The sequence below is a fragment of the Podarcis liolepis genome, assembly GCF_965112155.1.
Source record: "Podarcis liolepis genome assembly, chromosome: 12".
Classification (NCBI taxonomy): domain Eukaryota; kingdom Metazoa; phylum Chordata; class Lepidosauria; order Squamata; family Lacertidae; genus Podarcis; species Podarcis liolepis.
Window position 1 is genome coordinate 32275512 of NC_139563.1, and position 14328 is coordinate 32289839.

The following is a 14328-nucleotide window of genomic DNA, read 5'->3' on the forward strand; positions in this document are numbered from 1 at the left end:
ATAGAATCATATCAACACAAAAACAGAGCATCTGTCAAAGCAGCTGATGATAAAGTGGCAGCATTAAAATCACATCAGATATTAAAAGGACTGGTATATATATATATATATATTTGCCTGGTGCCAAAAAGAAATCAGTGTAGGTCCTAGGCAAGGCTTCAATTGGCTAGGGCACTCAAAGGTCATCAAGGATGGGGCTATGTAGAAGTGTGGAGCAGGAATTGGTGTCTGAATGGTGCAGCAAGACTGCTTAAAGCAGAGGTAGCTAACATTCTACCCTCCAGATGTTGATAAACTCCAACTTCTATCAGTCCCAGCCATCATGGACAATGGTCAGGGATTATGTCAACTGCGTTCCAACAATATCTGGAAGGCATCACATCGGCTGCATCTGGTTTACAAGGTGGGACCTAGTGGAGGGGTTGTTGTTTAGGGTCCCTTTCAGATAGAGGGGGTCTTTGGCTGGAACTGTGGGTCTCCAAAGAGAATCCCAGTGTATGGGCAGGTTGATATTGGAGAAGCATTTATTCAGCAACACAGGTAGAAATAAAAATATTTACCGGTAACTGTGTAACCCTATCAAGGTCCGGCCCGAGACATTTTGCTTCCCGAGGCAAAGGACGAGGCAGCACCTTGCCTCTGCCATGTACAGAAGGCAATTCAAATGAAAGTTGACTCTTTAACATGGGCAAAAGGATACCATCCTTCAAAGAACCAGGCTAACTTGGTGGGTGTAGGGCACACCACATGATGGACACAACTTAGTTCCCTCCAGCATTTGAGGCCCAAGGCAGCTTCCTTACTCTGCCTAATGGTAAAGCTGGCCATGCTCCTATGTCTGACTACTCAGAAGTAAGCCCTACAGGTTTTAATGGGCTTTAAGGCACAATCCAATGCATGGATAATGTAATTAGGCTGGGAATAGGTTTATTAATGCATAAGGTCAACTTAAATCAGTGGAATTTGTCCATCTATACTTACTATGGTGACTGTACTACGTCAGAAGAAAAGTAGTTAGTTGGTAGGACCCGATCCCCGCTTGGAGAAATAAAGACACGTGGACACAGTATATAAGGTTAATGGGCAAGAAAAGGCCACAACTTTATTGATTACAGCAAGTGAGAAGGTATTGGCTTAGGCATTGGACCACGGAAGATTTGACTCCACCCACTCGGAGAGGGGTGAGTCTGAAGAGGGGTTAACCACCAGTAGGGGGAGCCTGTTGATGCTAATACAACTATAAGCTCTCCCCTGATGTCACTGAGGGTTGTGCCATGCCCCCCCCCCCCGCCACACAGGCATCGGACAGGATTCACGACCGCCGGATTCCTTTAACGGAATACCCAAATTTGAAGGGGTAGGCGATGGCCACACCTTGCCCTTCCACACACCAACAACACATTCCAATGCCTAACCGCCAAATACCAAGAAAGTTGTGACGATTGCTACGAGGTAGGCAAAAAAACCCAAAAGGCCAGTGCCAATTTGCCAGTTGGAAAAAATTCCTACCAGGCCCCCTGGGCAACCTGGGCAACCAACCATAGGTCCATAGGAAGGTCAAGAGAAAAGCTAAGCCCTAAGCCCTAAGGGAGTGGTGGGTGGGTGACTTGCTACGAAAAGGTGTGCAAATGGGCTGAATGGCTGGCGCGGCTGCATCTTAAGCAGCAAACCACGCCCCCACCAAGCCGCCCAATTGGGTGCTCAACTGGGGGCATGGCTGGCGCCAGCCATGTGAATGGGGCAGGGGGCATAATGCCCCCTGCGTGACGTGCGAATCGTCTCCCGCCCACAACACCTCCCCTCCGGAAGGAGGAGAGGCCTCTCCCCCCCAGGCATGCCATTTATGAGTTTCATCAATTGTTCAAAAGTTTTCCACATATGGTTGCACATGAGTGGAATTGATGCAAAGTACTCCTTTTACATTATGTATGAGGAGGTTTGCGACACCCTGAATAAAATAAAATAAAACAATTTGAGGCTTCTTAACTGTTTCAAAAAATAAAATTGCAGTAAGTGAACATTAAAAAAACAAAAACCAACTCCATAGATTTCTACCACATCTATGGAATGTACTTTAGCTATAATTATGACCTTGAGTAAGAGGCAGGCAGTGAGTTGGCCAAATTTGCTGAGGACACCAATTTTTTTCAGGGTGGTCAGACAAAAAGGGATTGCAAAAGAGCTCCAGAAAGATCTTTCCAAACTGGGTGACAAGGGATCTTGGGTTCATGGTGAATAGCTTGATGAGAATGTTGGATCAGTGTGGAAAAAGCTGTGGAAAATGTGAATTCCATGTCAGGCATCATTAGGAATATAAAACTCTCATAATCAGGATATTATTATAGAAATCTATAAAATCATTATAGAAATCTACTGGAATGTTGTACATATGCCAATAAAGGTTTGAGAGAGAGAAATCTAGGATGCAACCACACTTGGGATACATCATGCAATAATTGTCACCAGATCACACAGAGCTGGAAAAGGAGCCATTAAAATGACCAAAGGTCTAGAATAACTCCTCTATGAATAAAGGTTACAACAAGTGAGCCTTTTTAGTTTAGGGGGGAAAAGGTGAGAAAGGCGCTCGTGGTAGAGGTATATAAACTTTTGTGTACCTTGGGTTACAGACACTTTGGGTTGCATTTTTTCAGGTTACGGACCGCCGAAACCCGGAAGTACCAGAATGGGTTACTTCCGGGTTTTGATGGTCGCACATGCGCAGAAGCGCCAAATCGTGCTTTGCACATGTGCAGAAGCGCCAAATCACAACCCGCGCGTGCGCAGACGCGCAGACATGGATTGCAAACGCTGTGGGTTGTAAACGTGCATCCCACATGGATCACGTTCACAGCCCAAGCGTCCACTGTACTTCTTCACACAGTGCAGTTAAATTATGGAAATTTACAGCCATGTGATGTAATGATGGCTACCAACTTGGACACATTAAAAGGAGATAAGACAAATTCATGGAGGAAAATGCTATAAATAGCTACTAGTCACGATAGCCACGCACTTCCCCAAGTATTAGTCTTTGAATACTTGTTGCTGGGGATGATGAATCAGAGAACACTACTGTGCTCATATTCTGCTTGAAGGGTTCCCATAGGCATCTGGTAGGCCACTGCTGGATGTTGGACTAGGCGGACCTCTGGGTCTGATCTAGAAAGGCTCTTGCATTCCTAATGTGGAGATTTGGACATATTTCTTTTCAGTGCTGCTTTGCTACGCTTGAGGTGAGTTTCTTCATCATTTGTATTCCCCAAAAAGCAATGCAGAGTGAAAACAACACCTGTAGTATATGAGAGAGAGAGAGAGAGAGAGAGAGAGAGAGAGAACTTCATTTCAATTTTTTTATTATTATAAATTAAACCAAGGAATAGAATAAGGCATGCTGTCAAATTATTGTTGACATTTCCATTCCACCTTAAGAAGCAGACGTGTGGAATTGTGTGTCACATGTCTGTTTACATTTCAGCACAGTATGCTGGGAACTTCCATTGTGTATAGCTTTTGTTTTTTGCTGTTCTGAGACGACAAGAGAGACACGCGGCATGTTTCTTTGTCCTGATTTATGATTAATAAATCTGTAGTTGTAGTATGCTTCCACAAGCCTCACACCTATTCTGTGTGCACAGTTCAGAAGCCCAGGTCGCTGATTTATGTCGGAGCAAAGGTGATGGTCTTTGCAGCAGGACGGCTGGAAGGGAACAGCCCAACCAGGCCTAGCCAGCTGGCCTCCCATTAGACATAATTGTTTATTATGTTAGACTAGAAGTTTTTGTTAGAGACGCGGGTGGCGCTGTGGGTAAAACCTCAGCGCCTAGGACTTGCCGATCGCATGGTTGGCGGTTCGAATCCCCGCGGCAGGGTGCGCTCCTGTCGTTCGGTCCCAGCGCCTGCCAACCTAGCAGTTCGAAAGCACCCCCGGGTGCAAGTAGATAAATAGGGACCGCTTACCAGCGGGAAGGCAAACGGCGTTCCGTGTGCTGTGCTTGCTCGCCAGATGCAGCTTGTCACGCTGGCCACGTGACCCAGAAGTGTCTGTGGACAGCGCTGGCTCCCGGCCTATAGAGTGAGATGAGCACACAACCCTAGAGTCTGTCAAGACTGGCCCGTACGGGCAGGGGTACCTTTACCTTTACCTAGAAGTTTTTAAGCAGAGACTGAAAGTCCACCTATGATGGCTGCTGATGTATCAGCAGAGGTTTCTACTAGATCAGTCTCCCCCAACCTTCATCCTCCAGATGTTTTGTATGACATCTCCCATCAGCTCCAAGCAGCGTGGCTAATGGTAAGACATGATGGAAGTTGCAGTTGAAAACATCACCAGGTTGGAGAAGGCTGCACTAGATGACCTTTGAGATGCCTTCCAACTCTGTTAATCTTTAACATGCAGCAGTCGGCTGGAAGGGTCTGTGGTGCGCAGCAAAATGAAGGGGCCACTTTTGCAACCCAGTGAGTTCCTACTCTCTCTCAGTTGCAAAAGTGCCACTCCTATTTCACTGCAAAGGTGGAAAAATTTCCATGCGCACACACTTCAACACACAATTTTATGTGCTTGTCTTTATCCAGAGAAAGGCTAGGTGAAAAAACCCCCAAAGCTGTTCATGGTGCTTAAATCTCTTTATGTAGCTATAATTGCATGTGCTCCTGTAACTATTTATCAAAGAAAGATCACACCACATTTCTGAAATATGCATTAAATATAAGGCAGTTTTAAATATAGGCTTCATTTTAAAAAGAACATTTCTACAATGGTGCCGAAACCACAGTGTTCTTTAAGGGGAGTAATGACTGAATGATGGTGGTCCTGAGGCACAACTGTGGGTTGTTAAATCCCAAGAAGTGTTCTCTGTTGAGATTCTGATAGCTATTACTATATGAAAGGGAAATCCTTTAAAAGTGTGCATTTGCGCCCCCCCCGCCCCAAATGTGGTGATGCAAAAGAATTTCCATCTTTATTGTGTGTTTCTAAATGCCATGAGCGTTTAGAGGGGGAGCGTATTAAATAAAAGAATGAGATGCCTTGTGTCACGGAATCTGTTTGATTTTCATTTAAAAAAGAAAACAAAAGCACGTCGTATTCAAAGCCGAGCACATTCAAGGTTTTATGTCTTCAGTACAGAAGGCACGATACACTAGTAATGAGTCAAGATCATACTGCAAAGTAAGATTTGCTTTCCAGTTTCTAAGATGGATTCTGGGTCTAATTTAGCATGACAATCCCGAAGAAACTTGACAGCAGAGTCAGGAGAAAGGGTGATGGAATGCACACATCCACCCATCGCTCATGCCTTCGTAACCTCAAGACTGCCCTTCAAGGTTGGTTAGTGAGCTGCAGCTGAAGCAGAACACAACCACTAACCCCTTGGAACAGAGTAGGCTGCTGGAGTGTATTATGCACATGCCCCAGATCAACACTGATTTTGCAGGCTTGATTTGAAGTACTGGTTTTGGCTCACATCGCTTTCCATAGCTTGGCCCAACAAGCACACAATCCTCTGCCACATGTGTTGTTCAAAACAGGGCAGACTGTGTCTGGAATCAAGTTTTGGTTAAATCATGGACTAGGTGGGCAGCCTTGGATAATTTATACATATTAATTGCCTCCTGCACTATGTTCCCAACATAATAGTTAAGAGCCTCTATGAATGCTTTGTTATCAGTGATAGAGCACGTTTTGCCCATCCACGGTTCAGTCTCAGGGGCTGGGAATGACTCCTGTCTGAAACCCTAAGAAACAATGCCAGTCGCTGTAGGCCTGTCTTCCCCAACCTGGTGTGTGCCAGATCTTGTTGGAATACAACACCCATCATACCTGCTTTCATACCTAAGGTTTGCAGAAGAAAAGAAGAATCTGTAGAAAAACCCTAAGGATGGAAACTCAACACAGGCCTATGGTATCTCCAAATATCTTAGTGTGCATACATGTTCATACTGAAGATGTTCGTTGAGGAGTGCCAATGGACAGGCAAAGCCACTACACACCAGTGGTGTAGCGTGGGGGGTGCAGGGGGGGGCCGGCCGCACCGGGCGCAACATCTGGGGGTTAGGGTTAGGGGGCGCAAATCCACGGGTTAGGGGGCGCAAATCCACGGGTTAGGGGGCGCAAATTACTTGCCTTGCCCCGGGTGCTGACAACCCACGCTACGCCACTGCTACACACATAGGGAATTCTAAAAAAAATGTCAGCCCTGCTGTCATATTCTAGTCACGCAGAGCTGTCACAAATATTACAGTGGTACCCCGGGTTACATACGCTTCAGGTTACAAACGCTTCAGGTTACAGACTCCACTAGCCCAGAAATAGTACCTCGGGTTAAGAACTTTGCTTCAGGATGAGAACAGAAATCGTGCTCCGGCAGTGCAGCGGCAGCAGGAGGCCCCATTAGCTAAAGTGGTGCTTCAGGTTAAGAACAGTTTCAGGTTAAGAACGGGCCTCCAGAACGAATTAAGTACTTGACCCGAGGTACCACTGTACAGTGAATGGGGGAAGCCCTTGATACCTCAGAACTCTATGTGAGCACAGAAGCACCAGCAAAGTTCTGAATCAGGCTGGCAATGCCGAAATAGCCATACAAATATCCCTGCCGTGCAATAAACCTGCCCCCTTCACTCTATACTAGCATTAATAGTTCTTTCAAATGATCTGAAGCTATTTACAGTAGTACATAGTTTGTAACCAGTTCATAGTCTGTAACTTTCCCCAGTCACTGTGCCCTTAAAACTAATGGTTGAATACACACAACCTTAGTTATCACAAAAGTCTCTTATCCCTAAAACCAAACTTCAAGGAGGGGGGAAATAAAAGGAGACTCTTATTCCTGCAGTGTTAAACACTGCCCTCTGGTGGTCCTGGAAAAGATGAACTAGCTAACACTTTCCTATGAACCGTAATATATAGCTTCTCCACTATTTTCATTAAGGCACGAGCTCTTACATAACACACAAGGACAAAATGCTCTCTACCTGAATACATGTTCTAACAGCATAAAAACCTGCCAAACCATTTGATTTGATTCCAAGCTCCAGCATAGTTTAAACAGGGAAAATCTGTTCAATGTCATAATGTGGGATGGGGAAACAAGGCTTCTTATATCACCTACAGTTTAGAAATAGGTGGAAGCTAATATGTGTTAGCAGCAATATGAGTGGTTAAACCCCAAACTCTGCTTCTTGTGAAAGTATTTTATCTTTCAGAAAGGTGGCCTTGATATGCAATCAAATACATTTAAATACAATTACATCAATAGTAACTGGCTATCGCATTGGCTATTGCTATCACAGCCTTCAATAAAAAAACATACATACTACCATGGAATACACAGAATCCAACAACATATTTTCTTCTCATTTTTTTGGCACCTGTCAGCAATATCAGCAATATAGTCCAATGGCAAACATATTTAATGTGAAAAATCATTAATGTACTATATATTGAACAAAAAACACCCTTAGCTACAATTTTGAGACCATTAACCTGTGTTCCATTGCAATGGATTTTTTAAGATTGATACAAAAGTGTAAGTAAGGAAAGGCATTGCCATCCCTTAGTGCCCCAACCTATGACCCACTTAAAGGACCATACATCTGTGCTAGAAAGGAGATCATATTAAATGAAAATAGGGAGAGGTCAGCAGTCAAAATAACCACAGTATACCTGGACAGCAAAATTGAGTCAGGACATTTTGGTGAAGGAAATTATCCAACAGTTTCTGGGGAAAGGGGTCACAATAAATAGCAGCACTGGAAAGTCCCACCCCCCACCGCGTTCTTTATTTCTTTTTGTGGAGTTCCTATGTTGGAAGAATAGCCACCATTTTGTATCCCCCGCCCCAGTGCCTCTGAAGTAGCATTGTCCCAGGGCATTGTGAAGAAAATGGTGGCAAGCATGCACACAAAATGCAGAATACAGTGGTACCTCAGGTTACATATGCTTCAGGTTACATACGCTTCAGGTTACAGACTCTGCTAACCCAGAAATAGTGCTTCAGGTTAAGAACTTTGCCTCAGGATGAGAACAGAAATCATGCTCCGGCGGTGCAGCAGCAGCAGCGGGAGGCCCCATTAGCTAAAGTAGTGCTTCAGGTTAAGAACAGTTTCAGGTTAAGAACAGACCTCTGGAACGAATTAAGTACTTAACCTGAGGTACCACTGTATTTAGCAAAGTGTTCATCTTCCAAGGAAGCAGGTTTTCAAAAGATTTCTCAGAAGATTATCTTTCTGATAAATTTCAGCTCATCTCTTGAAGCTGGCCAGCTATTCATGTTTGTTGTGGTAGCTGCATTGGTGAATTCAACAGCTATGGGATAGCACCTTATTAAAATGTGATACTTTGTAAAGAGGTGACTTTACAAGCGTAATAAGAGCCTTGCTGGATCAGGCCCATCTCTCCCCGCATCCTGTTCTCACGTTGGCCAGCCTATCAGAAACAATGAACCAGAGTAGCACACGGGCAAGCCAACTGCAGTTTTTGCCTGAAACAAATTATATAAATAAGAGGGGTGGTTTGAAAGGAGTATGCTGATCCCTTCTTTTTCTTGTGATACATTTGCGTCCCTACCCACTGGGTCCCCCCCCCCATCCCCTGTTTAAATTATAACCAAACTGAACCAAACACAGCTCTCCGCCCCCCCCCCCAGCATATAGTTGTATCCTGGCAAAGCTTGTTATTGTTTTGCTTCTATGTCAAAGGGATGCCTGAAGTCTCAACAATTATTAACCTCTCCCATGGTGTGCTAACAAGAGGTCAGATGCTCACATGTGTGTTGCAGCTTGGGGAATTGCTCTCGGTGTTCTGCCAGGGAAAGGGACCGCCCGAATGCTTTCTCTCATGAGTTCTAAGCCATAAACTGTATCCTACTTGACGAGCTGTGCCAAAAGTGGACCCAAGGGTACGCAGAGACTTGGCTGATGGGAAAAATGAGTGCTTCCTATGGAAGCTACAGCTGTGTTCCTGAGAGAGGGAGAGAGGAGAGGGAGAGAAAACAGGCAGATGCCGGAATCCCACCCCCCACCCCACTTTCCGTTTCTTGACTACCTGTTCTGGCAAGAGTTCCAATAAAGGGCAAAGAAAACACCAGGCGTCCAGCTGCTTTGAGTAAGCCTTGAAAACACAGGTAATGGTTGCATAAACACGGGGGGGGGGGGAGAGTGAAAAGCACGCCCCCCCCAGCACTTAAAGCTATTGTTTAAAAAGGTGTAAGTATGCACAAACATTCCCATTCTCAAGCAGAAATTTTACGACCAGGCTAAAGCCTTTGATTATAAAATCAGGCCCAATTCACACTAATAAGCATTTAAGAGCTGCTTGAAATCTCAGTAATGTCGAAACGGTTCCAATTTGTGAGGAGCTGTGTCTATAGCTGTCTACCGTGCAGATCCACCGCTTGCCAAACTCTTTCACCATACACTGTAAACCATTCACTGTAAAGCATAACAACAAAGACAGCTGGACAAGTGACTTCTTGAAATTACCCACCCTATTTATGTGTAGAGAGATGGGAAGACAGAGATCAGTTCACTAAATTCATACAGGGGGAGAAGAAATTCTCCAACATTTTATTGATGGAGCAGAGCACTCAGCACAGTCAATAGGACAATGTTTCTTATTTCTTAAGGTGTTTGATTGTTTTTTCTGCCACTACAACAAGCAACAGCAAAAATATATACTTAGAAATTTCAATAAATTTCAACTAGTTTTATCAATGAATGTGGTTGGAAACCACATTTGCAAAATCAGTGCATTCACGTCAAGTATTGACAGCGGTTGGGCTCAACATTCAGAGCCCGCCTCAATACCATATGAAGGAATCACCACAGTTGCTTATCTTTCCTCTTCAAAATTCTGACTCTACCAGGAAAGATCTTGTGTTATCTAAATAAACATTAAGCCATTTTTTTAAAAGAAAATGTCTAGTATTAAGGTGCTTTAGTTGAAATTCCTTCACTGTTGGTTGTTGGACAAGATGACCCACGGGGTCCCTCCCAACTCTACAATTCTGGGATTCTAGGGTGCAGGATCAAAACATAGGAGATTGCCACTAAATGGAAATCTCAGGACACACCAACAAAGGAAGAGTGGATTTGTAAATTAAGTGAATATATAGAATTGGCAAAATTATCTTCAATTATAAGCTATCAACCAAATCAAAAGTTAAGAATGGAGTGGAAGTATTTCGAAGGTTATATGTCAAAATATTGTTCTAAAAATGACATGTTAATAGGTTTAGAATAAAAAATGTAAGCAATAACAAAACCAATAAAGAAAGAAGGAAAAATCAGAATGTAACAATTTATTATAGAATGCAAGGAAAAAAGGTAGAAAGAAATATAAAGAAGTTGAATTGCTGTGGAGGGAAGTAGAGGGTGGATGGTGGGTGTTATGGCTATCGGGTGGTTGCTCGAGAGCAATCAGGCAAGATGCCTCATTGGTCTGTTCCAAAGCTTTATAAGTGGTGCTAAAAAACTTTACAATGCAGAGCGCCTCTATTCCATGTTTTGCTCATTCACTAGCAGAATCTGAGAGTGGGCGGTCCTTAAATCTTCCCCAGCAGAGTAGTCTCTTGACCCCCAGTCTACGCCTCCCCTCTCTGCGCGAAAGCCTACTGCGCAAGGAAGGCTTGGATAAAGGGGGACCTCCTTCCTCCCCGCTTTGTTCAGGCAAGGTGTCCTGGCACCGCCTTGCATCCTCCGAGCCCTGCATCTCCTCCCCACTAGAGGCGTGGCTTCCTTCCATCCGGCTTTCCCCCTGAGCCGATGGCAGTTCCCTGACAGTGGGTTTTATAATTAAGTGTATAATTAGGTGTTGTTATTTAGATATTATATTTTATGTGAGGGAATCATTGGGAATTTTGGTTATTATGTATATATGTTAAGTTTCAATAAAGATCTTTTTTTGGGGGGGGGAGGTTAAGCATCGGGCAATGTCAATGATCTCTGTGGGATACCTGGATAGCTGTTGTCAGTCAAAGCAATTAGCTCTGCTCACTATAATACTGCTTTGCATGTTAACGAAAAGTACATTTGAGATAGGACCCTTTTCTGTTCTTTTCAGTCCTTAACTGATTTGCAGCCGTTACAAACAATTCTTGGTTTTAAAAGCATTATTGATATCAATTTAGAACATTTATTAACATGCAGGTACATTTTCATAAACACAAGTATGGCTACTCCTCTGTCACCTACGCTTACAGAAATGATATTGTTTATTGGTATGTGTTTTTTGTTTAAAAAACAAGCATGTTTGTTTTTGAAGAATTTTAAAACACTGAAATTTCTTTTAAGTGGCTGTGTACAATAAATGCATGAAGATGTAATCTGAACCACTTGAATGCCACGTTATAATTAATCCATACAATGGTAACACAAGTATCAATAAAGGAATTATGAGATTTTTGTCTCATAGATTAAAATAAATTTCATTACTACTTGAGACTTGCAAGTCCCGTAACTTCTAAACATATACCACTAATCAATGTTACATATATAAAGGTGCTGATACATAAATAATTTCTTAACTTTAATATGTTTTATTTTAAAAACATCTTGATATGATTTTATTTTTTGCAATGTTTTTTAACCTGTGTATGGGTGGGATTGAGCCCAGACCAAAATTCCATGCAAAAGGCTGTGTGTGAGAGAGTGAGAGAGAGAGGGTGTGTTGAGTGGGAAGTAGCTTGGACCAAAGACATCATGAAACAATGAATAAATCTGAGCCAGTGACTGGGGGTGGGAGAGAAAACTCATACAGAATTCCAGAAAAATACTATTGTACACAAACTATTTCTGAACAAAATTTTCATGTGTAAAAAAAGCTAAGTTTGGAATAGATCGGTTTTATGTTTGTTAGGGCTCTGCTACTGCTGAACCAGGCACAAGGTTCATCTCCATATCTGCTTTAGCAAACAACTTAACCCTGTTACAGTCCAAGTACCTGTAGGCTATGAACAATGATGTTCTGCTAAAAGGTGCCCTGTGTAAGTGCATGAATGCTAAAGTGTGCATACACAGTGTGAGGTGGCCATTTCCCCCTTCCCACAGAAGGTTGGCCAATGGTGAATGTAGTAGGCCGAAAAAAGGTTAGCCACTGCAACTCTTGTGTATTTGAAGATGGTGCTTAGCACTGAGCAGCGAAGAACTGAGACGGCAGAATGTCATCTGCAATAGCAATCTCAACTGCAGATTTAAATTGTTCATAGCTTGGAATACCTCTTAATAAAGAGATTGCCTTCCTGCTCACTTAGTGAACTTAGCAGCTGGAAGTAGCAGAGACGAGTATGAGATCAGCTCATTCCCTATTGCTTTCAAGGCCAAATATTTTATGAAGGATCCTGAAAAGGAAGCCCAGTGCCCCCTCATGATGCTTCATAAAATAATGGTGTTACAAAGGAAACACAGCCTAGCCTCAGTCTGCAACCACAATACAAAACCTTTGAGAACTAAAGGTAAGTATTGTGGCAAAAGAGATAAAACACATACTTCATAGAGCATCAGTGGGAGGGGGGCATTTAATATGCCAGAACTATCACTCTGGCATACTATTCATTGGGATCTCACTTAAATACTTTTCCCGCATAGGAAATTGAACTCCGTATCTACTCTATGTATCACACAACAGTTCTTATTTGTTAGCAAACTAATAAGGTAACACAACTGAAAGAAACCACTAGAAGTAAGTCTGATATCCCAATTAAAAACAACAACCCTTTATTGACAGGGAAGCTGCACACACTGGTGTACCCTTCTTAGTGGTGAAGGCAGGGAAACACTTTTAAATTTACTCATGAGAAAAGCGCCACTGGACACTTGCATAGGACTGCACTGTGGAGTACTACTCTACAATGAAAGCCAACAACCCAAACGGCCAGAAGCAAAAAACAGGTCATGAAAAGGACAGAAAGGAACACACAGTATAAGGAAACAGAAATATGTAAAGAAAGATAATCAAATCACAAAGATAACATTGCATGAGCAAGAAGACACAGATAAAGAGAAAAAGAAAAACACGCCTTAAAAATAGTATTGGCAGCTGAGTAAGTACAGTTGATAAACAGAAAGAGGGGGAAATGAATGAAGCACAGGGTTTTCCAGCTGACATCAAGCTGAAAATTATTCATGATTCCAGTTTTCAAGAAAAGTTGGTTTTAAATCTTTGTTTTCATTACAATTATTTATATTTACCATGCACAATATTAATATTTGGTTGTATTCTTGATATAAAGATGATTCCTATTGGTCATCAGCATAACTTCGTAACAGACATAACCAATCACAACCATTTAAGGTGAGTTCATAGAGCATGAGTAAATGTGGGGTCCTCCTAACATGTTTTTGTTCTGCACCCACCAAATTGTTTGGCTACTATTGCATAAATTACTACATTCATTCTGCTAGGGGAAAGGGGTTAAATTTAATACAGCTGGACAGCTGAACAGCTGCTTTCATGATTTAAATAAAAACAAGCTGAAATCCTTGCTGTCAAATGGGTGATATATGACTTGTAATGGGATGTTTCCAACCTTTTCTTCCATATGGCTGCCTATGTTAGGAAATGCACACAGCCTACAGTCCAGCCAGGTTCCCAGAAAACATCTGGCTCTCATTCCTACTCTGTTAGTTCCAAAGTTGCCTCCCACAAACATAAAATGATTCATAGGGCAACATCCCTTTGCTTCAGGATCCAATTAGGATGCTTCATTGATAATTTTATCATGTGCCACAACTAGAGATACGGGAAAATGGAACACATTCAAAAAAAGTGCTCTCCACAATACAGCTGATTTGGTGTTATCTACATATGATAAAATTAGTATTTCAGGCAATACTTTTGCAGCTGATTTGGAAAGAAGGCTTTTCTTTTGCTTTACCTAACAATCTTTTTAATTTTTTTCAGTATTCTCTCATTTTATAATTCGTTCCGCAACAGAAAAAAAGAAAATAGAGCACAGTATATATTTTTCAACAGTAATCAATAGATGATAAGCCCATTGCAATTTGTACCAAATTGCGCATTTAATTTTTACAACACACTTTGAATAATGATATTTTGAAAGACATGAACACTAACAGTCCAAGGTAGACTCTGCTCTGATCACCACTTGTGCTGGAACTGCAGGGCAGAAGAAGCAAATGCTCTGGCCTATGCTATTGGCCAGGAGACCAAGGGTCACTGAGAGGTTGAAATTCCTGCCTCAGAAGAAGAAAAAGAAGTTGAGATCAGGTTATTTAAAAGACCACATTCTCCCATACAATGCCTGGTGCCTAAAGAGACGCAAATATATGTGGGGAGTCACTGCAGAAAAGGCCCATTGCAGTGGAGGGGGC

At 42.5% G+C, this 14328-nt stretch overlaps 1 protein-coding gene across 1 annotated transcript in view; it reads right to left on the reverse strand.

Moving 5' to 3' along the window:
- Nucleotides 1–1071: 1071 nt before the first annotated feature.
- Nucleotides 1072–14328, reverse strand: part of AGMO (alkylglycerol monooxygenase) — a 126981-nt gene continuing 113724 nt past the window's right edge. The window contains exon 13 of the mRNA XM_083468414.1: nucleotides 1072–3292. Coding sequence (XP_083324540.1) covers nucleotides 3212–3292 — 81 coding nt within the window. The 3' untranslated portion in view covers nucleotides 1072–3211. The remainder of the gene's footprint in view (nucleotides 3293–14328) is intronic.